Source organism: Alligator mississippiensis, chromosome 1, assembly GCF_030867095.1.
Source record: "Alligator mississippiensis isolate rAllMis1 chromosome 1, rAllMis1, whole genome shotgun sequence".
In the NCBI taxonomy this organism is placed as follows: Eukaryota; Metazoa; Chordata; order Crocodylia; family Alligatoridae; genus Alligator; species Alligator mississippiensis.
In genome coordinates, this window is record NC_081824.1 from 292,087,700 (window position 1) to 292,111,519 (window position 23,820).

The window sequence follows — 23,820 nt, forward strand, 5'->3', positions numbered from 1 at the left end:
CTACCCAGGAGAACTTTTACAACCTTTTCTCCAGTGCCTACTGAAGTGTGTTTGTGCCCAAATGCTTGCAATTAAAGAAACTTTTTTGCAAAAATGTTGGTGGTCTAATAAGAGGTATCACTTCTACCATGAGCCCTGACTGAGGAAAAAAAAGACATGTCAATCTTGCTCATTCTACATGAGCATCTTCCTTGCATTGGGGAAGCTGGGCTGGAAGTATCAGTTGTTTTTTTTTCCCTGAGCTCCAACTCAATCATATGACTCAACTCTAAAGCAAGGACAGATGTAGGGAAGCAGCTGCTCTCTCTTCTAGGAAAATGTGGAGAGCACTTCCCCAAGTCACTCTTATGTTAGCAATAGCCACAGCTGTCGTGCAGAACAGACCGTACCGAGCGAGTTGGGCACAGGAGCTGAACACACTGGAAAGATTTCTGCAGGGCTGTCCCTATGCCAGTATTCTATTCCGTGTCTTTCTAGCTGGGATATATACAAATCACCACTTCATTGTTCTACTCTTTCGCAACTGAAATATAATTGAGAATTCACTATTAGTCTAGACACTTTCCACACTGAAGCTTTCTAGTAGCTCCTGGATGCAGACAGCAGGTCTTCTGCAATTCTGCTATGCTACCTACACTTCAAACAATATGCTTGAGAAGCCAAAACAACACGGAAAATACCTTGCTTTAGTCTTTGTTCATAAGGAGTAAATCTGCCATGTTTACAGGACAGATGCTGTTGTTTTAATTTGGTGGTGTTTACATCTTAAGAACACTTTACAGTAAAGGTAAGTCAAGAAATTTATTTAATTTTGAACTTACAATTACGCAAATCTGTACAATACCACATTTAACACTGGTGAATGTAGCAGATGCAACTCAGGATTTATGATGAAGAAATCAGGTTGGAAACAAGTCTATGGATAGCACAGTTCTCAGCTACAGTGTTGCTTCATATTCTGTCCATTGGAAAGATTCCCAGAAAGGAACAGAGTGGAAAGAAGTTATATTACTAACAGAAAACAGTAGCCATAGACATGGCTGTTTCTCACACTGTCTGGAAAGTTATTTTAATACTATCTATGTGGTGAGCTTGCTATATAAAAGCCTTGAAGGAAACTAGTCTTACCAATTCTACGTGTTTCTGAGTCAGTTAAGACAAGGATGTCAAATTTGTCACCAAAATTATCAGAGGTACATAAACAAAATCAGCCCAAAGCTATAGAAATAGCAGATTCTCCCTTTTTGTGTTCCCCACCTGGAACACTGACTTTCAAATGGTTATAGATACATTTTCTCTCTGTCCTTTCGAAACAGGCTCAGAGTCTGAGAAAGCCTCTCAAAGCGGAGTTCTGCAAGGACAACTCAGCCTAAAGTCCGCATAGAAAACAGCTAGCCATAAGGCACAGTAGCAATAAGCACAGTAGCAATGCCCTTTTTTGCTCTATCCCTGAATGAACATATGAGGCTCTACTTAAGTCCTTGAGATAGAGGCAACTGAATGACTAGGTCCATTTTATCAGATTGCACCTGAAGAAAACTACATTGTTGTAACTCCGGCATTTTGGTGCTCATAGTCTTTCATCTACTCTTAGGTATGATGCAAGTATATTGGCTTCAGTTGAATTAAAATTTATTGTATAATGATAAATACAGCAATGCTACTCAGTGTTCAAGAAATTACACTGAACATTAGCATGAACGCTTACAAGAACCATGCTGCCATTAAATTTATTGTGCTATAGTAACTGAGAATTAAAAACATTTGATTTGTCATGCGTGGTCCCTAATATGGCCCTGTTAAAAACATGTCACCATAAAAATTTAAAAGCTACTGTGATGCTTTTTTCAAACCATTTATATGCATTTTTCTTAAAACCTCACCTCACACTTAATCCAGTATCATATCAAGACTTTATCCTCTTAGCCAAATGTAAGCTCAGCTTAAAGGCTCGGAAGGCCATATTAACGCATAGCTTGCAAGTCAGTTGCAGCCTTCCTACGCATACAAGTAATGGCCAGTTTTACAAGGCTTGACCCTGCCAACTCGTATTTGAGCAGTTCCACTGAAGTCTGCCTTACACGTGCAAGGGCTTGCAACACGGAGTCTTAAAGTGGGAACGCAAGCCTGTATGCGAGTAGAAATAAACCTGCAGACTTCAACATTAAGAAAATGTAGCATTTACTAAGATATATACATACCAAGCCATGTAATATGTACATATTCACAATCTTGTTCCAGGAAAAAAGAAGGGAAATCATTATAGAAACTTTCAAGAGGAGACTTTTTTTTTTTTAAAGTCCTGGTTCATTCAGCTTCAAGAAAACAAGACCCAAAACCCCGAATGTGTAATGTAAAATCCACCAAAACAAAAATATCTACGAACAGAATAATAAGGTGTGTGTGACTGGGGGGAGGGAGAGGCGGGTGGAGTGAACACTTGCTCTGATTTTTCATCCCCATAATTCTTCTGTTCTTCCAAATTTGTAGATCAGAGTACTGTAAAAACAAAATAAAACCTTGCATATAATTTGGAAAGGTTACAATGAAGCCTAGGATATTTTAAAGTCAAGTTAAGTTTTGCACTTCATGTGGGAGGAAATGCAATGCAAATGTTGCTGCTTTATCAGAGGGTGTTGGGTTATACTTAGCCAATTTCAGAATTGGTTTTATATACATTCCATTCACTGTGCTTTCCTGGATAAATATGCTCTGGCTGAAGCTGTAGGGGAGTGCAAACCTCCAAAAGTACTGCTGCTCAACTATAAAATGGCTAAATTGGTAACCTAATATGTAAAACAGCCCTTATTCCAGAGAATTGAAGGGTAACAAATGTTATATAAAGATTGTAGAGACAATCAATGGAATTCTGGACCAGCCAGCCTCCCATTTGGACCCAAATGGAACAATTCAATATAGAATTTGACCATCACAGTTTCTAAAACGAAAAATCTTTCAGGCTTGGAACTCTTTGAACATAGCATGACATTTCTGGACAAAGGGGAACCAAATGACATTTCAGAATTCCAGTGTGCCTTTGACAAGGTTTTGCATAAGAAGCCACTAAAATATTTACAAGTTAACAGGAAGTACTGTGTAAATCAAAACCTGGCTAGAGGAAAGAAAGCAAAAAATAGTAGGAAATAAGTCTTTCGTCATGATGACAATTGACCACTAGCAGCAGGATGCCCCAAGATGCTGGACCAAGTCCAAAGTTTAAATATATTATTAAAAATGTACTAGGGTGTAATCAGTCAGGCAGCCAAATTTGCAGCTCAATTATTTGTCTTACTCAGGACTAGAAAATTATGAAGGACTTCAGAGAGAGCTAAGCAAGGTGAAGAAGCAACAATATTCAGCCTGAATTTTATCTGGCATGGAGTAATGTATGCCAGAGGGAAAAATTTAGACACTGCATACTCCCTTTACAGGGTTTCAAACTAACTAGCAACTCAGGAAAGAGTCCCATAGAGGGAATAACAAATCTCTTCTCAGGGAGCAGCTGCAAGCCAAAAACAACCAAATTGTTAGTTATAGAAGGGAAAGATGCCTGTTTACCCATGAAGATGATAATGACTATGTAAATAAATTGTGCAACCTCCTCCAGAATACCATGTGCACTATTGGTCATCTTCTCTCACAACTGCAAGTGTAGAATCACAAGGGGTCAGAAAACAGGTAATAAAATTCAATTATGTAGACTCAAAAGATTAAGACTGCTTGCCTTGGAAAGGAAATGAGTGAAAAGGGATAATATATTCATAAAACAACAACTTTTCTAAAGAGTGTAGACTGAGAACTTGCTGGTCTCCCATATGGCAAGTGCTATATTCCTTGAATACTGCACCTACCTCATATCTAGCTAGCTGTATGCTACTGCAAAGAGTATATAGACAAATGGGAGGGCTGAAATGACTGGCCTAAGATAGAAAGCCAGATCTAGGGAACACAGTGAGAAACAGCAGTTTTAACTCATATAAAGCTACTGAAGGATAGTTAACTTGAGAGAGAGAAAAGAAAGCTGATGGGTAACATTGACCATTAGTGATGTCATAAATATCAGTAAGGGGAAACTTGGATAAAACAAATGCTTTGGGGAAGGTTGTTAAGAGGTTCCAGTGAAGTGTGCAGGGAGCTGATAAAGATTCCCTCCTCACCTCAGTCTTACTTGGTGAGATATCTTTGGGCATCTTTACATGTGCTCCAGGGTGGAAGGAGGGTGCTTTAGTGACTCCAAGAACCGCTCGAATTAAAGCGCCCGCAGAGTCGCATGTATTTAGCACCCTAAGCTTCAAAATGGTGGCAGGGGCACTTTAACTAAAGCTTGTTCAACGAGCTTTAGTTAAAAGCATCCCTGCCATGATTCTGAAGCATAGGGATGCTGAATACACATGACACGGAGGCTGCTGGAGCATGTTCCAGCAGACTCGATTAATTAGCATGCATCAGATCAAATGTCCAGCACATGTATAGGTGCCACTTAATGTTAATAGCCAGTGAAGTCATTGGGACTTTCAGGTGTAGGAGTTAATTTCTTTACATAAAAGTGCAAGAAAACAACTGCCAACATTGAATGGAATTAGATATGGCAAAGAAAATTAAGAGAGTTTGCCTGTATTAAGAGAACAGGGACAGAAGTGGTGTTATGCAGTGAGGAGAGACAGATTTAAGTAATTCGGATATGACCCTGAAACTGAGTGAATATTCCTCAGTTTTCAATGAGAAAAAAAATAATGTGGAAAAATAAAGACAGAAACAGGATGGCAAATTAGAGGTGCAGAAACGGAAGTTACCACAACTAAAGGAAAAGGAAAAGGCTCAAAAGCAAAATGCACTCAAGTTTAGGGCAAGGAGAAACAGGTTAACCTCATCCTTAAAGTACTGAAGTCACAGGTCTGCTAGCAAGGATCTTTGATTATATAGTGCCACACCAAATAGACTAAGTAAAGAACAACAAAGTGTTGTGCCTGTACTTAAGGGGAAAAATTTAGAGGCAGTAAGAAGCCTAGTAGTATATAAGGCTTTAGAACAACTTTTGAAGGAAAAAAAATATTTGATGACATGGAGGAAAATAGAAAAATGGGAAGAAGTGTGACCCGAATTTACTTAAGGCAGATGAGACCAGACTAAAGCTAGCTTTCCTTAATAGATAATAGATTTTTAGATGAATAAAATACTGTGGATGGAATCTGTCTGGACTTCAGTAAAACATATAATATGGAAAACTTGGCTGCATGCAGAAGGCAGAGATTAGTAAAGAACTACAAGGCAGGTAAGAAACTGAATAAAGTAGTGTTGGAAGAACTATCAGGCTAGAGGGAGGCTACTAGTGGAGTCCCTCTAGGACTGGTCTTCAGACTGATAATGAGAAAAAAAAAAAAAAAAAGCAACCCTGGCACAAAAAGTTGAACTCTGTTATATGACAAAGTTGGAAGGCAGCTGTCAGTTAGGGCTGTGTGAAGCTTCGGGTGCCGATTCCATTCGGAGGAGATTCGGCCCAATTCGGTACCTGAATCTCCGAATCCGAATCAAACCGGGACTAATGTAAAGGTCTGAATCAATTTGAAGCTCTCCGAATCGACTGGGAAAAGATTCGGAGAGCTTTGGCGATTCAGGCTTGCTGCAGCAGGAAGCTGGACCCAGACTCCATGCTGAAGGAGTGGGGAGGGGATCATGGGGGCACCCCTACCAGGCCCCACCCCCTGCCTGCTCCCCCAGCCCTCCTGAGCACCCCTGGCCCCCGCCCACTCCCACAGCTCCTCCATGGCTGCCCTGCCTGACCTCAGCTCCTGGCTGTTTAAAAAAAAAAGCTCTTACTCACCAGCTGCTGCCAGGCAGGGGGTGATCCCTGCTGCTCCCACTGCCCCGTGCTGCGTGGGGGGCTCTGCCAACCCCCACCTGCTCTCCCAGCCCCTACCACCACCCCTCCCCTCCATGGCTGCCCTGCCCGCCACAGCTCCCAGCCCTTAAAAAACAAAACAAAACCCAAACTCACCAGCTGCTTCAGCAGCCTTGAGTCTTCTAGCGACTTGTGGGAGCGCCCTCCACACAGCACAGGGTAGCGGGGATTGCCTCCCTGCCTGGAAGCAGCCAGTGACTCCAGGGTTTTTTAAAGGGCCAGAGCTGGGGCAGGCGGGGGCCGGGGAGCTCATGGCAGAGCCCCCCAATATGGCGTGGGGCACTTGGGGGGGGGGGGGGACACCCACCTGCCTGGCAGCAGTCGGTGAGTGCAGGCTTTTTTTTTTTTCCCCCCCCAAAGAGCTGGGACCTGGAGTGGGTGGGGCAGCCATGGAGAGCAGATAAGGGATGGGGTCTGTGCGATTCAGAGATTTGATTCAGGACAGTGATTCAAATCAGCAAATCCCATCACTGTTCCCCGAATTGGCTGAATCTAAAGCGAATACTAGCCACCTTGCACAGGCCTACTGTCAATACAGGGGAAGGAGCAGAGTATCATATAAAAAGAACAGAATGACCTTAGAGTGAAATAATAAGAAAATTAATTAACTTTAACAGTATAAATTGCAAAATCATGTACTTATTGACCAATTGTAATAAATATCTATACATTTTGATGTTTCATTTTGAGTTTATCATCATGGAAAAATCAGAGCTCCCCCTGCCCCCTTCACTCACCAAGACATGGGTCCCACTGCAACTGTCCTCATGCTGCTTTGTGGTGCTGAGCAGCCCTGATATACTGGTGTCCTGTCCCTTCCCATGCCAGTGCCCCTCACTCCAACCCACAGCCTTCTGACCCCACCAGTGCCACCTACTCCCAACCCAGTCCCCGCCCCCAGTCCTGCTGGTGCCCCTCACTCCCAACCTGCAGCCCCCCACCCTCCCCATTTCCACAGAGAGCCCCAGCTGCCAGGGCTACAGGATCAGGGCCAGCAGCCCCCTGCCTACCCCACCAGCACCTAAACCCCAGCTGTCACATGTGGGAGATGGCAGCTGCTGTGGCTGGAGTGCAGCACAAAGGCCGTCCCCCCTGCCTGTGTGTGGCATGGCCAGAGCAGAGCCCATGGGGCTCCCCACCCTGCTGCCCTCCCCCAGAGGCCTCTGCAACCCAGCAGGGGGGATGGGAGGCTTGTTGCTGCCGCCATTGCCAGGAGCCCCATGACAGCTGCGCCACTATGGCGAGGCACCCCCTGTCTGCCCAGGAGCAGCAGCAGTGCAGAGTTCTGCCCCTTGTTGCTGCCAGGCAGACGGGGGGGTATCTTGCCATGGCAGCGTGGATGGCACAGGGCTCTTAGTGGCAACTGTGGCGGCAGCATCTATGCTCCCCACCCCACTCCAGCCTCCTGTGCCAGATCCCACCTGCTGGGCTGCAGAGGTCCCCAGATGGAGGGCAGAAGAGCACAGAGCCCCAAGCCCACAGTGGATAGCCCTCATTTATCCCTGCCCCATAAACAAATCTGGGGGAGGCAGGGGGCACATGCTCTCCCATTCCTCTGTTCCCCAGAAGTGCAGAGGGGTGGGGAGTCAGCCCTCCGGCTGCCACCCCCAGCTCTGTCCTGCTCTCTGGCCAGCCTCACAGCTGCACACTCCCCAGGTGACTTAAATGATTAGATACCTCAGAGCCATACTTCAGGCTCCTAATATTTAAAAAGCAGAAGCTGCTATTTAACAATCATTTTCCAATAGTGTTTAATTGTATAAAAACAGAAATGCTTTTACTCCTTTAAACAGAGTAAACCTCATCTATTGCGTGCAGCAGAAATAGACTTTATTTGTCATGAACCCAGTTGTGGGTTATCTCCTTCATAAGAGAACTGTGGGTAGAATAAGCCACTCCAACACAGTTTTGACATTTTTAAGCATAAAAGATACACAAAGGTCCTTACCTGAAAAATATCAACGCATTTTGAAAAAACACAGCTAGTCCTGGGTATACATTAATGTCTGAAAAATACAAGAGTGCAATAAATAGTATGAAATTCTTCTGTATTATAAAAGTATATTTTAATACTTTATTCAGGATGTTACTGTCTGGACGGACTCAAATTATTGCTTTGGAAGAATATAAAATTTCTCAATCTTACTGGTGTTGACAGATTATTGTAGCTTTGTAATATTTTTAATGTAGTTAAAGGGGCCCAATATATAGCCTGGATTTGATACTGCTGTCTTCTGGTATTTACACAATTCTAAGTTAAATATATTCAATCCTTTAGGTCCCTGGCACATGTTATATTTCTGGCATGAATACCTTGTTAACTGTGCCATAAACAGCAACAAGGAATATGTTCAAAGTCATGGCATCATAAAAAGGCCACCACGATGTTACTCAAAAACTATGTAAGATTTGCGCCTGGTTTATACAGCGCCATAAATTGAATGTGTTGTGTGCCCTCTCATCCTGATGTTGACTATCAGCTGATTGTCAGCATCAGGGTCTGGGCAGCCCCACATCCAGGACCTGACTGGAGGCTGGATGCACTGTCTGCATCAGCCTGATCCTGATACAGACAATGATGAAGGCTTGCCAGGATCTGGCATCTTAAAGAGCCTTGCCCTGCAGCCCCTGACTTTTAAAGCGCTTTAAGGTGCCAGGTCCCAGCAAGCTTCAGGGCATGGGGCAGCTCCATGATCTGGCACACAGCTTCCCCTGCCTAATCTTGAGGATTGGACAGGGGACTACCTGAGTCCAAACCAGGACCAGGGCTGCCAGTGCTGAATGCCAACTCTAAGCTGTGAATCAGGATTCAGCACTGGACCACCCTGGGGACAGACACAAAAGCTGCCCCCTGCCCAATTAGTGGGAATCAGGCTGGGGGCAGGTCCAGGTCTCAAACCTAGCTACTCCCTGCTCTACCCCTGGAGGATGCCAGGCACAGCTGGGGATGCGATTGCTTTTCCCATCCTCAGTTCCATGAGCAGTTTTAAAGAGGCACCCAACATAAGCAGCAGGCAATGGGAAAGCTCCCTCAACCCCAGTTCCATTTGCCTGCTTAGAAAGCCAGCTGGTGCTAGCAACTGGGGATGAGGAAACTTTCCCATCCTCTACTGCTTGCTCAGATACCTTTTTAATTGGCTGTGGGGAAAAAGGGCAGTTTTCCTTCCCAACCCTAAGCTATACCATGAGGTGCACTGGGAGCCTAATATCAGGGAGCCTCTCCCCAGTGTCAGCCTTACAGTGCCCAGGGAACTTGGGCTCATAACATGCCAGACCCTTAAAAAGTGGGTGTGCAGTTGGGAGCTGCATGCCTGATTTTTTTTACATTCTCAGATGCCCCTGGAAGCAGCACCTGGGGAGGGGGAAGTTCCTGGCTCCCTAGCAGCTGGGGAGTTAGGAGGTTCCTACTCCCCAGCTGCAGGTGTTTCCCAACACTGGCAGTTGACAATGACAATTGGGGTTTGAAGAATTTTATGCCCCATTCCCAGAATGCAGGGCAGATTATGCAATTTGGGAAATGGGGCATAAAATTCCTCAAACCCCAATCATGGGACTTAAATGTCTGCCAGCAACCATAGTGACCACACGTGCCAATATAAGAAGGGTCATAAATAGGATGACCATGTTCCCTAGTCTCAAAACAGGGCATTCCACTCTCACCCTGGCCCCCGCTTCTCCAGCATGTTCAGCTGTCTCTGAGCTCTGGTTGGGAGCAGGGAGAGCACAAAGGCAAGACAGTCTAGTTTTAAAATACCAGTCCCAGGTGTTGCTCTGAAAACAAAACAAAGGCACTAATTTGACCAAACTAGGACGTGTGTTTGAAATGGGACTGTCCCAGCAAAAACAAAACACGTGGTCATCCTAGTCATAAACCCAGAGGAAGAATTCAGCTCTTACAAGAGTGCTACATGTCTGCAATTAGAAATTTTGGATTTCCTGCCTTCCAGCTGATAAGGAAGGTCTCAGGAATATGCACAGTATAATTTTCAGTCAGCACACCCAAGCATGGCTCTTCTTATACTGTGAACTTGCAAAAATTTCAAGTAACATCAGCTGAACAGATATGCTGGCAAATTTCACCCTCATTACCAAATAAAATCAACAGTACTAACTGGAGTAGAACATTCTGCACTGTTTAAAAAATATTTTTTTGTTCCTATTTTGGAACTGTTCCTTTCTCTCCGCTAAAACATAATGAAGAACTACACTTACTTTGTGTAACATATGCTCCAAAAAGGATCCACATTGAAGCAATAAGTGAACCAAACATCAGCATGAAACCAATAAAGAGCCAGACACGAGCACCTGAAAAAATATTAAAAGCATAAAAATGTTTTCTTGCATAATTCATTAGATTAGATGATGCGCCATAGAAGACAATACTCAGATCAGTCCATAAGAATACCCTTGCAGACTTTCTAACACATCATCCTCCCTGGGGATGGAAAACTTGTTGTGTGCCTTCCCCCTATAGAAGAAGGGATTTTTCCAAGATAAGAGTGACTGTCAGTTATTCACAAGAGTTCAAAGTCCCCTGTGGGAAGGTTTTGTGTCTTTATAATCACTCTAGGTGCAACAGGGATCCCCATCTTCTAGCACTGCATCTCCAGGTGGAGTTATATTACCAAGAACTCCCAATTCGATTCTGCATCTAGCAGAACTCATGGGGTAGGAGTGGAGTTCCAACAGAAAAAGACAACATGAATTACTGCCACATTACATTTTCAAGGAAATTGGCATGGGGCTAACAAGAATCCTTCTGGTCACTGCACCTCATACACTGAGTCACCACATTCTCTCCACTTTCCAAAAAAAAAATCAAACAAACCTCCAGACAATGAGACTATCTTTTGACAGAAAAAATATAAAGCTATTACAAGATGGTTGATCACCTCAGTAGTACAATGTTTACAAGCAGTTTCCCCTCCATCCAGAGAAGCCAACATTGTGACTTGGTAGAGAAGTGAGAGACCTTTGACTTGGTGGCAGCTATTTTTAAAGTTACTCTACATAAAGATAGAGAAAATCATGTACAAAGTAAAGTTAAAACCCATATATGCACACCACCAGGGCCCTCCCTTGTCACAGGAAAGAGTGGCTACAAAAGCAAGTGATATAGAAGGCTCAGGAGGAGCAGTTTCTACATCCCTCAAATGAGTTTCCCCGCAGGCTCCAAAAAACACAGCGCAAAGGGAAACATCTGAGAAGAACAGGACAGCTGCTGACAGATCCACAGAAACCATCTTATGGGCAGCATGTCAGAACAAGAGCTATTCTTCCAATCCATAACCTAGAGGAAGATTCAGAAAGATTGCAGGCCCTCCCCCTCTCTTCTCAGGACTGTCTTAGGTAGAACACAGGGATTTCATTCCTCAATGTCCACACCAGACATCCCAGTAATTAATTCACTGAATTGAGATTTTTCTGGATGTCACCTTTAGTAAGAAGTTCCAAATTTGTTTTAAATCTCAAGAACTGGGAGAAAGCAAAGGGGGACACAAGGGGGCAGGACAGGACCAAAAAAAGTGCATCTCGGACAGAAGATTTTTTTTTTTTAACTTAAGGAAAAAAATTATGACATTTTTATTAAATCAATTATATTTTTTAATTAATTTAAGTGGGCATTTTAAAAGAGATTAAATAATCCAGCCAACCTTTCAAACTACACTCATTTACCTGTTCTTCCTAGACACCCATCACCATAGCTGTCTCCCCTCACCTGTGCATTTGAGACAGCATTTATCCTGGAACAAAAACAATAAAACTCAAGTAAGAGATTTTTAAATGTTAGTAAAACCTTAAGAAAAATTTTAAACATAAATAAAGCTTCTGAAAACATCCTGAGAAAGTTACTTGTTATGTCATTCCCTTCTAGCCACAGACTAGATGCAAGATCTTCATTTAGTTCATCTTGCAATTAGCTCCACAGGGCAGAATCTCTACATTCAAGCAGAATTTCAATTAAGTCAACAGGGACCACCCGGAGATAGAAGTCTGTTCTCCTACAACCTGTAGGATATGAGCTTGGGAACAGTGAAATGCTTTACTGAAAACTTAATTCTATATGATATAACAAGAATATGATATAAAAAGGCACCCCAAAGAGTGATAAGGTGACAAAGACAACACTAAAAAGTACATTCTCTGACTAATTGTATATCTCTAATGTAACCCTTTTATACTGAAAAAGCCAGTGCCATTTACAGGAGTTTTAGGACTCCCCTTCTCGAAATCCCTGCCCCCTCCTCCCCCCAAAAAAGCTGTAGAAAAAAAAATTGTTCCCAATTTGTGTTAATATGAGTTACTGAACGTTACGGTGGGAGTTTTGTTCAAGGAATCCAGATACTAGTGACAGAGAATCACTTGTATAAAAGAAATGGCTGGTTCCTTATACTGAGCCAAGATGCACATCAGTTTTGAAGAATTCAAATTTTAAAACTCTGGAAAAAATAAATTCACTTCTACTAGATAAAGAACAAACAAATACATAAATATATTATATACAAACAGACCTCTGAATTATCCAGAAAAAAAATTCTTGACAATCCAAAGTTTGAACACCTTGTATATGTTGGTTAAACTGTTGCTTTAAAAATATATTAATAAGCAATTAAAATGCTCTCTTACATGAAGAAGGCAAGTGTAGAAAACACTCCACAGGTATGGAAGGCATGGTTCATTTGTTCTGGCTTAGGGTATACTACTGCAGCATCTATCATTATCCACCAGCCTGTGAAAAACTAGAGTGACAATGAAATTATCACACAGTATTGTGAAAATAGAAAGATGTCCAGACAGACAAGATAGCATGCTAAAAATTCAATCCTTTACATACCACTAATCTAGTTCATAAGTATACCTTTCTTTAGCTAAGCATCAGATTCTAAAATTCCTTGAAAGATATATAGATATATGTTCTATAAAACTAGGAACTTGAGTAAACCTTCAATATTGATGTTTCCAAAGCAGTATCTGGTATTAGACACTTGTTTTTCATAAAAATTGAAAGAAAACATACGGCTTAGTCTATTCTGAAAGGCAGAACTCAAGTTCTCAATCTATACATGATCTAGCTAGATAAAATATGATTTTATCTTATTATGCTAGATCAGGAGTGTTCAACCTCTGGCTCCTGGTACCATGCTATCCAGCCTCCAGGGCTCCTATGGATCTGAGGATCCCCACAGGCTGTGGCCCTATGCAATCAATCAGGTGGGTAGGGCAACATGGGCCCCCAGAGCCTGATCCCAGTTTATGGGGGCAACACAGGGCCCAATCTGGCCTGTGGACAAACCCTGTACCATTCATTTGGCTTGCAGGCCAAAACCATGAACACCACTGTGCTAAATACCTTCCAGCAATTTGAGCCAACGCTCCCCACCAGCAAAAACTATAACAAAAATTTAGCAAATCCAGGTAAGTGGTAAAGCTTTTACTAAATAATGAACATACAAAAATAATGAAGAAACACATTGTTTTAAAAAAAACACAATTAGCACTAAAGTTTAGCAGATTTGATTTAGGAAGTTTTGAAAATAAAAATGTAAAAAAAAGCACCATTGCCTCATTAGTCATACTGACAAATCTGGGCTCGTTCTCTTTTTATACAAATACCTACCAAGACACCTGCAACCACTGAAGCAACTGTATTTCTTCTTTCGCTCCAATCGATGCACTCGCATTCTGGCCATCGGAAATTGTCCAGGAATCCTGCCATGGCTTTAATGCTTAGGTTTTTCTTCCTTATCAGTACTCTTTCATGAATTTTTCATTAATCATGGAGTCCTAAATACTTAAAACATGGCCAACAAGTTTAGGAGTATCATCACTTTTTTATTACTAAAAAAATTTGTTGACACATTTGCTAATAGCAGAAAGCTTGAAAAAGTGTCCTTTCTCCAAACAAGTTTGGTCAAATTTAGGTTACACAAGACCAACCTAAACAAAAAACCAAATGAACCTCCCAATCCAAACACTGAAGAATGACTTCAGATTAATTTTAATTGGTCTTCAGAGGAGAACATTCATTAGGTTAAAATCCTGATCCCAGTTTTAGTCTAGAACTCCAGATATTATGGAAAGCACTGAAGCAGTCCATAAACGGTTGCAGTCGATCATAATTTCAAAATTAACACACTGCTTCACAAGTAAAAATGTGGTTTTAAAAAAATACAGGTATATATCCAAAATTCAGCTTTAAGTACTTATTGGGGTCCAAGATTTGGCTCTTACCTGCAGCGATGCACAATGCATGAACTATGATTTAGGCTAGAACTACAGAACTCTGTACTACAGGCAACCCCTGCTTAACGCAGTTTTGCTTAGCGCTATTTCACTATAACGCTCATTTTAAATTGATGTTTGATTTCACTTAGCGCTCAGCAAGTTTCAGTATAATGGTCGCGGTTGCCATCTTGGGTCATTGAAAACAATTGTGGTTGCCATCTAGGGTTGTCAAATACTTTTGGTTTTGCTTAACTCTCATTTCGCTTAATGCTCGGTTTTTCAGGAACCAATTAAGAACGCTAAGTGGGGGGTGCCTGTTTAGCCCAGAAAAAGGTATGCAAGAATACAACAAATAACTATCACAAAATAAATTGACACTAGGATCTACACAACCCTCAGCAATATATAAAGATACATAGCCAAGTTAGGTAACTCCCAATAATTCCTCCCAGGGAGGTCTGCTCACAATCCAAAGGAAAAGTGAAATCTAGATTTCTTCCCTACACTTGGCTTGTTGTAAACTTCAGTGTCTTTGAAGTTTGTATCTCTTATTATTTTATAAGTTTTAGAAGCTGTGTGGTATGAATTATTCATATTTATGATGCAAGACTGTCTGTGTCAGTAATACTTTGCATTTAGAAATAAATCTCTTGCGACATTACCTTGCCTGCTTATATATAAAAGCCAAGAAATCATACAAGTTCTTTATATTCAAGTTCAATAAAGGTACAGTGTTTGATACATCTTTCCCATAAGGTTAAAAGCACTATAAACCCCAGGTTTTCCTGGGTTTTTTAAATTCATCCTGACACAGAAATTGCACTAAACATATTGTATGCAACTGGCATACTATGAATATTTTCTCTCTCGCAAGAGCAGTAAAGGTAGCTGTTAAAGAGTTGGGGCTTGAAAATTTACCAAATGCCTGCTTGGCAAAAGAATTAAATCTCCTAGTTATATATCAGTACTAAAGATGACCCCTTTAAATGATTATTACTTCTTTCCTCCCATAGCAAATACCCCCCAAGATGAGCAAAAGGATGCTGAGGTTCTTAATTTTGTCCCCAGCCTTGAGCTTCTCCCCATGGTTAGTAAATGTATAACCTGATAAATGTGAAGATGCTCCTACACCCATCTGGCAATTGGAAGGGAGGAGGTGAATCACTTCAAAAACCAAAACCGCAAATCTCCTCCTGGTTTGCAAGGCGTATCAACTACATTAGCTTTTTTCCAGTCAGCTGGCTGTTCCAGCTTCACCAGCTTTCCCTACCCCCTCCTCAGCTGTGAATACCGTAGTGCCTCACTTCACTGTGGTTTACAACTTTCCCAAGCAGCAAGTGTGAAATTTATACAATTACTTTTTTTCATTGATAGATGTCATTCTCAAGATCAGCAACAGCAAACAGTATTATTAATTTTACATTTTGCCAGAATAAACAGTACTGAGAAATATATAGGTTATGAACTCCACACACGCCTCCTGGAGCTAATCTTTTTGGCAAGTGTGCCACAAATTAGCTCAGTACCCTCAATGAGTGCCATTCCCACCCCCTTCCCCTGGATGACCTGCTCTCCTTTCTGCCCCCAGCTCGATCTGCTACTCCACTTTCTACTTCCTGCCCTATCTGCCCTACTGCGCTGCCTGTCCCCTTCCCAATCTGCCACGTACCACATGCCACAGGCTGCCCATACCACTCGTGGCACATGCCATAGGCTGGCCACCCCTGTTCTATGCTATCTTTAGTCATGTACACCTAGTAAACTCATTATTTTGACCACAATTACACTTTCAATAATTGTCAAACTGAAAATCAGATTCTACATTACAATTAGAATGCTGAGTCATGAAAATAAATGCCAACCAAGGAAAGTTTGAGCAGATGTTTTGAAAAGCAAAAAAGTTGATAAAACATCTAGAAGCACCTACAGACTATTATTCTATAAATCAGAGATGCATAAGCTTTCATGAGCCCAAGCTCATTTCATCAAATGCCATCAATCCCAGCCATTCACTCTCTTCAGAGCAAGAAACTTGCTCAATTTTGAAAGGTTTCTAAAAAATAAGCGCAAAATAAGATTGCTATCAGACTCCTTCCTTACAACAACATTGCCAAAGCATTACAGGAAATATTAATATTACTGTTCTCTTGCTATAGCGTATATTAGTCTCCTGAAACGATTCAATATATCCCGCCTGCAAAATTCTTCCTTTTGAGATGTCAGACTGTCATAATATTTAAAATAGCTTCAATACATTTGGTAATCTGATCTGCTTCCAACTGAGGTTTTAACTTTCATCACTATACTGGCTTATTAAGAGAGTTTATTCTGTCATTAAAACGTGACCTGTTAGATTTTCAGATTACTTCAAAAATCTGTTTAGGAGCAAATTTTGCATAAAGTCAGTTCTTTTTTTAAATTTTAAGTCTAGGAGGCCAAAGCATAATGCTTTTTACTATGACTCAGGTGAAAATATAGCCTTTATTTTTCCAACCCAGATTTATGTGGATTTATAACATCAGAGCAACTGGCATGCATTAACCCTAGTAAAAACTTTCATAACTCTAGTACCATATCTACTCAAATCCAAGATGAGGTTTTTTCCCCCCTTACCCAATCAGGCTGGGGGAAAAAAAGTCTTGCTTTGGATTCAAGTACCAGCCCATGGCATGTGGCAAGTTAGCTCTGGCTTTGGCCCTGGGCTTGGGGCTGAAGCCTGGGGCTGAGCTGCTGCCTGCCCCAGTCTGGAATGGCTCATTTGGCAGGGGAGAAGGCACATGGCTGGGGAGAGAGCAGGGGACAACACGAAGTGGAGGGGAGGAGGGACCTACAGCCCTCCCCTGCCCTGCAGCCTGGCTACCACTCCTTACTCCCCTCTCTGCACCTGCCCCCTACCCCCTTATTTTCTACTCCAGCCCCAGTCCAGCCAGGAGCTAACGCTGCTTTCATCTGGCTGTGGGGTAAGCTGAGGCCACACTGTTACTGACCACCCTGGAGCAGAAACAGAGCTACAACAGAAGACAACAGGGGGGAACAGCACAGGAGGCAAAGGTGAGGGGCAGACAGCAGTGGGGAACATGGCAGAGAGGTGCCTGGCAGTGGGTAAGCAGCAAAAGGGGGTGGGGGGAGGAGTGGGGCAGCACGTGGAGGACAGGTACACAGGACAAGGGGAAGGGGCCTGGCTCCTCACCGCAGCCATGGCATGAGGGGATGAATTTAAGACACCCTTCCACTAATTAGATTCTTTACATGGAAAATTGTAACAAATTTATAATTTTCCATGTGTAAAATCTTATTAGTGGGGGGATAGTCTTAAATTGGAAGTCATTTTGGATTTGGGTAAATACAGAATTTCAACGATAACGGAAATTATACAGTGCATGCTTGAAAAAAAAAAAAAAATGTTTATTATTAAACACTTAAAAAGAGTTAAGCACCAGGTCAGTGATGCCTGGCTCCTTTTAATTTTTTAGGATTCAGAGGTGAACAGAGTAAGCATTTTTTTATTAATGTATTTTGTGTTCCAGGTCAAATTAGCCAAATCAGTTCCAAATCATATCGATTGAGCAGAATGCAACTGTTCCACTATGTATGGTGCTACAACCAGCAAGTATCCTCTGTCCCAGCCTCTAGAGGCACCCTGGGACTTCAGATGCTCCCAAATCCATTGGCAGGCATCCTATGTGCAGGCCCAATCCCAGAGGTCCTGGGATTTGGATGCCCCCAAAATGTACAGGCAAGCATCCTCCATCCCAGACTCTTTAGTCTGGGACTTCAGGTACTATGAGCACCTACACTATCATAAAAGGACAACAGATAACACAATCCCCTAAACCAGGGTAACTCCACCAAATCTGGTGGGGAAATATTCCAAAAAGACTAAGGCACAGAATTCTACTGGCATAAATTACATAGTTTAGATGTCTCTCCAAGATCGTTCAGAGATAAACTGTTTGCTAAATACAAGCAAGCAAGATACCTGTCCTTCCTACTGCCCCATGGCATGGTGTCTCATACCCCAGGGCAGCTACATAGCTGTTCATTACTGATCTCAATGTAATAGTTAGTTTCACAGTTGGTAGGGTTGGAAGGGACCTGAGCAGATCATCAAGTCCAACCCCCTGCCTTGGGCAAGAAAGAATGCTGGGGTCAAATGACCCCGGCAAGGTGTCCATCTAGCCTCCTTTTGAAGACCCCCAGGGTAGGAACAAGCACCACTTCCCTTGAAAGTTGGTTCCAGATCCTAGCTGCCCTGACTGTGAAGTAGTGCTTCCTGATATCTAGCCTGAATCTACCCTCCGTCAATTTATGGCTGTTATTCCTTGTTACTCCCAGTAGTGCTCGGGGGAACAGGGACTCTCCCATTGTCTGCTGGTCTCCCTTGGCCAGTTTATAGACGGTCACCAGATCCCCTCCCAGCCTTCTCTGGTAGAGGCTGAACAGGTCCAGGTCCCGTAGCCTCTCCTCGTAGGGCCTGCCCTGCTTCCCCCGATCATGCAAGTGGCCCTCCTCTGGACCCTCTCGATGCTGTCCACATCTCTCCTGAAGTGTGGCGCCCAGAACTGGACACAGTACTCTAACTGTGGCCTGACCAATGTCATATAGAGGGGGAGAATCACCTCCTTGGACCTGCTTGTGATGCATCTGTGGATGTATGACAAGGTGCGGCTAGCCTTCCTGACTGAGTCCCCACATTGGCAGCCCATGTTCATCTTGGAGTCTATAATGACTCCAAGATCCTTTTCTGCCTTTGTGCTGACAAGAAGGGAGTCATGTACATTATATTTGCATACAGATGTAAATTACAATAAGTACCTGAACATCTATCCACACCACTAGTTTTCAGTCACAGTGGAGGCAAGCCAAAAAAGCTGCTGCCTCATTCTCCCTGCAAATCTAACAAATTGCAAAACTATCTTCTGGCATTGCACATTGTTTCCCTTTATCAGAAAGTGCATTCCTTCCTTGTACCTAGTACTGGCTCTGAAATCTGTGTATTGTTTTAACCTTATCTTACAGCCCAGATAAATGGTGAAGCATTTAAGGTGAGCTGATCAGAAAGAATACCAGCAGGTGGTACATTTTTGGAGCAAAAGTTTGTAATTGTTAACCTATCTTCCTACTTCAACAGAACCAGAAGATAAATATGAAAAAAAATAAGTAATAGAGAATTCACCAATGATGGCAAAAAAAAAAAAAAAAGAGCAAGTAAAGCAGGAGTCTAACTTTGGATATCTGTTCTGACTTCACAGTGTCAACTTAATCTTGGGTGTCTATTCTGTATCTCTACAATGTAATCCTCACTATCTACTCCAGCATTCAGTGTCGCTGTAGGAGAGTAAATGAGCTCCTTCTATTGCCCTTTCTTCATATAGCTACTAGAAAAACTACCCTGGGCTACCAAGATAGTATTGCAGAATACTGACTGAAAGCACCAACAATTTGGTGGTACCAAGTACTGTATTTATAAACTACTGACTGATGGTTCCAAGAATTAAAGAGATTTCATACTTTCCTGCAAAACAGGCATCAGACTCCAGTTAGAGCTTCAACTACCTTTAAAACTGGTTAATTCTACTGTATATGCACATAACTAAACACCAGAGATACTCATTCACAGTTCTTAAACAGAATTTTGTTTTTCAACACCCCATGAGGAAGGAAGCAAATTATTATTATTGCCTTTAAAAAAAAAATTAAGGCTGTAAAGGTTAAAAGACTTCTCCAAAAAAATCACATTAGCAAGTATAACTCAGATTCACATGCAGGTTTTAGGGCCAGTATCCTTCGCCATATATAAAGAAAAACCTTTGACGTATGGTTAGGTATGTTTTTATCTTGGCAGGTTTACAAGCTGGGAGTGTTGGAGCCTGTAATCAGCAAGCTGGGAGCATAATTGGCAAGCTGGGAGCACTGGTTAGAACCCAGACTCTCGCTTACTGTTCACTGAACCCTGTATACTTTGCAATGGGAATGGTAGTGTAAGAGTGATGTTATAGCACCAATGGTCCAGAAATTAAAGCAAGACGCAAGGATTTCTTAATTGGTCCAATACAAGACATCACCCTAAGAAATCCTTGCAGTGAGACTGCAGGCAGGTTGCCCGAGTTCTGGTAGCCCTTGCCCACCCTTCCCTTCCATTTCCCCTCCCCCCACACACACACACAAAGGATAAGTTCTGCCACAAACCATTGGGAAAGTTCTCCAGTGCCTCAGCACAAAGACCCACGGGGTATATGACCTCTAAACACATGCAGCTAAGCAGCAGCAGCCAGGACACAGCACCCCTGGCTCATGGGGATAAGTGCATGGAGGTTTGGTTTTCCTTAGGTGCCAATCCTCTGGGGCACCCAACAAGGGACCCAGCCCTGGAGCTTCATTTCCCAGAGAAAATAAAGCACACTTCTCATGGGAGCAAAGAGCAACACAGTGCCTGCCCTCCCCCTTCTGGGCATTCCCCAGAGTGGCCCAATGGGAACTCCATGCCCTGCTGCTGCCTGCGAACTGCTCTAACCCAGCTGCCAAAGGGAAGAGCCAAGGCAGGGGGAAAGCAACACAAAGCCAAAGCAGGCCCCTTGCTTTACCCTCCCCTGCACCTGGTGACAGTTCATCCCTGGGCCTTTCCCCTGGCCAGTGTTGCCAGGTGTACAATAATTATTATATCTGTACGATAATTTCAACCCTTGTACAACGTATGATCAATAATAGAAAAAGTGCCCAAAATGTACAATGATTTTTGAGGCAACTGGTTGATGCAGCATATGCAAAACCCAAGTCAGCCTCTTTTGGGTTTGCTGCCAGCACTTTCTTATGACTACCTGCCTTGAAATAAAGCATTTTTTTATATAACATATTTCGTGTTCCAGGTCAAATCAGTTCCAAGTCGTATTAACTGAGCAAAACTCAATCAGTCCAAAAACCATATTGACTGAGCACGCAAAACTCAATAGTCCTAAACACCACATATAGTGTGACAACTAGTGAGCATCCTCTGTCCCAGTCTCTCACCCTGGGACTCCAGATGCTCCCAAACTCATTGGCAGGCATCCTACGTGCAAGCCCAAGCCCAGAGGCTCGGGTTCAGATGCCCACCGAACCCAGCAGTCTTTCCTGCCCAAGTGCAAGGGGGCTGGACCTGATGAGCTGTAAGGTCCCTTCCAGCCCCTAACAACTATGAAACTGCAATCACCCTCCACCCCAGACTCTTTAGCCCGGGACTCGAGACCCTCCCTACACTCAACCTAGCCCTCGAGGAAACCGATACTTGATCTGAGCCTCAAAATAAAGGAAATGCTTCAATTCTGATGACCCAGGTCTTGCTCACTCCCTGTTAACTTACCGTGAGCGATAGGAAGTCAATAAGACTTATTCACATACTTTTTTTTTTTTTTTTTTTACATTTTTTTTTTTCAGCGGACCATCTTTTTTTAGCAACTACCATCATTTGGGGTGTCCAAGACCATCATTTCATATTTCATTAAGTCCTGGCCACAATGCTGGGAGAGGGAAGAACCGAGGCCGGAGGCAAAGCACCGCAAAACCCCTTGCTTTACCACCCCCCGCCCGCCGGGCCTTCTCCCCCTCGGGCCCAGCACAGGACACACGGGACAACCGAGACACCCTCCCCCGGCCGCTTTCGCTTTCGCTTTCCAGCCTGCGGCGTCCCCGGGCCCCACCCCCCTCCCCGAGGGGGGCGGGGCTGCGGCGGGCCCCCCCCAGCGCGCGTGGGGGGTGGGGGGAGCGCGTCCCCCGGAACAGCCACCAGCCCGAGGGGAGGGGAGGGGAGGGAGAGAAGGGCCGCCGCCCCCACGCGAGACTCTTCCCTCCCGCGCCAGGAACCCGATGCCCGCACCTACCCGCTGTCCTGTGCAAGACTCTTCCTGCTGCCGGAGACCGGCCGGACAGAGGTGGAGAGAATGGCAGGCATCTCAGCCAATGGGCGGCCGGCGCGGCATGAATCATGGCCGGGTGGAAGCCAAGAGATGACTCTGATTGAACAGCTGGGGCTGCGGGGGCGGGGTGACAAGCGTTGCCCCGCCCCTACCTCCCTTCCGCGCGGGCTCGTGAAGCCCGCCTCCACCCGCTCGCACTGTGTGGGGGTGATAGAGCTTGGGGGGAGCGTTTGATGCCTCTGAGCCGCCATGACTCGCAGCCCCCTCTGACGGCGGGGCGGGCGGGAAGGCGCAGTCTCCAGGGCCTGGCTCGGCCCGGTGGGCACCGTTCGAAAATCACATCATCAACCGTCACTCAACGGCTCCCTCCAACCGACCCTCTGTGTAGCCAACAGCCCTGCCTCGCAGCAGGAGCCCCATTGCACAGCTGGAGGGGTCCCATCCCTGTGTTGCCAGCCCTCCAGGATTGCCGGGGAGTCTCCAGGAATCCGATAGAAACCTCCAGGAGGCTGCTGAGAGTCACTCCACTGATCAATTCATTAAAATAAATATTAAATGTTGAATCTGAGTTATACAGTGGGCCAGCAGATTTTTTTAATGTGATAGTCATGTGCATTTGCCTTTTTGATGGAAAATCTGTGCACTGTCACCCATCACTGATACACAGAAGCAACTTCCCAGAATCGATTCAGAGCTGGCAACCCTAGTCTGCTCTCCCCCAACACGTGCCCTTGCCTGTGCCTATTCATCTGGCTACCAGTCTGGACCCATGGCTGGCTCAGGCAACAGTTCCTCATGCTGAAGTCACTTGTCCCCTCAAAGAAAATGATGGGGGAACTAATAAAGATCTTAAGGAAGGCTCCTCAGGTGGCCCGTGTGCCTGATAGAGGGGTCTGAGGAGTGGAGAGGGTCTTGGGGCTCTGTTTTAAAGAGGTGTAGGAATCATGGGAAAGTAGGGCTGGAAGGGACCTCCAAGTACATTTAGTCCAACCCCCCTGCTCAAAGCAGCATTATCAAAGGTTATAGGGCAGATCCAGGGGGTGCACTTGATTCCTGCTCCAGCCAAAGTCTGGAACCAACTGCCTGGCAGCGGCAGCAGCATTTCTAGTCAGACAGTGCCAAGGGAGTCAGTTGACTTCATGGCTCCTTGTAACCTACCTGACCCCTTCTAAACCCTTCATTTCACAGGTGTTAGCAACCCTGGACAGTTATATCAATCAAGCTATCCTTTGTTCTGCAATTCTGCCACCTGTTAGCGTCTCCTGGTAACGAAGCTACTATTTCACAGCCCTGCAGGTTGTTTTTAACTCATTCCAATTAAATTTGCTCCAATCTTATACTTGATAATGCGGCCCTAGGCCCCTAGCGTACTAATAAAACTAGTTTCTTTTTAACTGGAGGAAAATATGTGCTGTTTTCTATGCAGTGATGCACCTCACCATCTGTACCCCCCTTTTCAAAATTCTAGGTCTGCCCATGATAGGTTAGGAAGGAGAGAGGTGGATGGGAGAGGATCCTGAAAGAAAGGGCTCCTTATGTTAACTTTTTCTTCCTTTTGCCAGTTGTTTCCATTAAATAGATTCCTGCAGGGGATATGGGAACAGACTTTCTCCTTAATGCCAAAGGGAGGCTGTTGTTGTTCTCAAGAAGGTGCAAAACATGAGGAGTCCTGAATGAGCACCCAGCATCAGGACCTAGGCTGGAAGAAAGACCTATTTGATTCAGAAATAAACTGTGGACTGAAAAAAATACACTTGTTATATATTAGCAGATGTTCCAGCTGTGATACTTACCAAATCAGGG

General features: G+C 43.9%; 1 protein-coding gene across 2 annotated transcripts; it reads right to left on the reverse strand.

Moving 5' to 3' along the window:
• Positions 1–787: 787 nt before the first annotated feature.
• Positions 788–22,077, reverse strand: TMEM50B (transmembrane protein 50B). Of its 2 annotated transcripts, none has more exons than XM_019476452.2 (7): positions 21,982–22,077; positions 13,518–13,684; positions 12,527–12,639; positions 11,576–11,643; positions 10,112–10,204; positions 7,848–7,905; positions 788–2,499 (listed from the first exon to the last, which is right to left on the reverse strand). In XM_019476452.2, exons 2-7 carry the CDS (start codon positions 13,614–13,616, stop codon positions 2,454–2,456), a joined length of 477 nt encoding a protein of 158 aa, XP_019331997.1. In that variant the 5' UTR covers positions 13,617–13,684; positions 21,982–22,077; the 3' UTR covers positions 788–2,453. The 2 variants fall into 2 exon arrangements, with proteins under 2 accessions (XP_019331997.1, XP_006259501.1); XM_006259439.4 differs by having other exon boundaries at positions 13,518–13,691.
• Between the last annotated feature and the right edge of the window lie 1,743 nt (positions 22,078–23,820).

What these genes read in the sequence shown, in the direction of transcription:
- TMEM50B (XM_019476452.2), bottom strand. Translation starts at nt 13,616, where the DNA reads ATGGCAGGATTCCTGGACAATTTCCGATGGCCAGAATGCGAGTGCATC. An exon ending in CAGTGGTTGCAGGTGTCTTG is followed by an intron (nt 12,640 to 13,517) that starts GTAGGTATTTGT and finishes TTGTCACTCTAG; the next exon opens with TTTTTCACAGGCTGGTGGAT. An exon ending in TGGGTGTCTAGGAAGAACAG is followed by an intron (nt 10,205 to 11,575) that starts GTAAATGAGTGT and finishes ATATTTTTTCAG; the next exon opens with GTGCTCGTGTCTGGCTCTTT.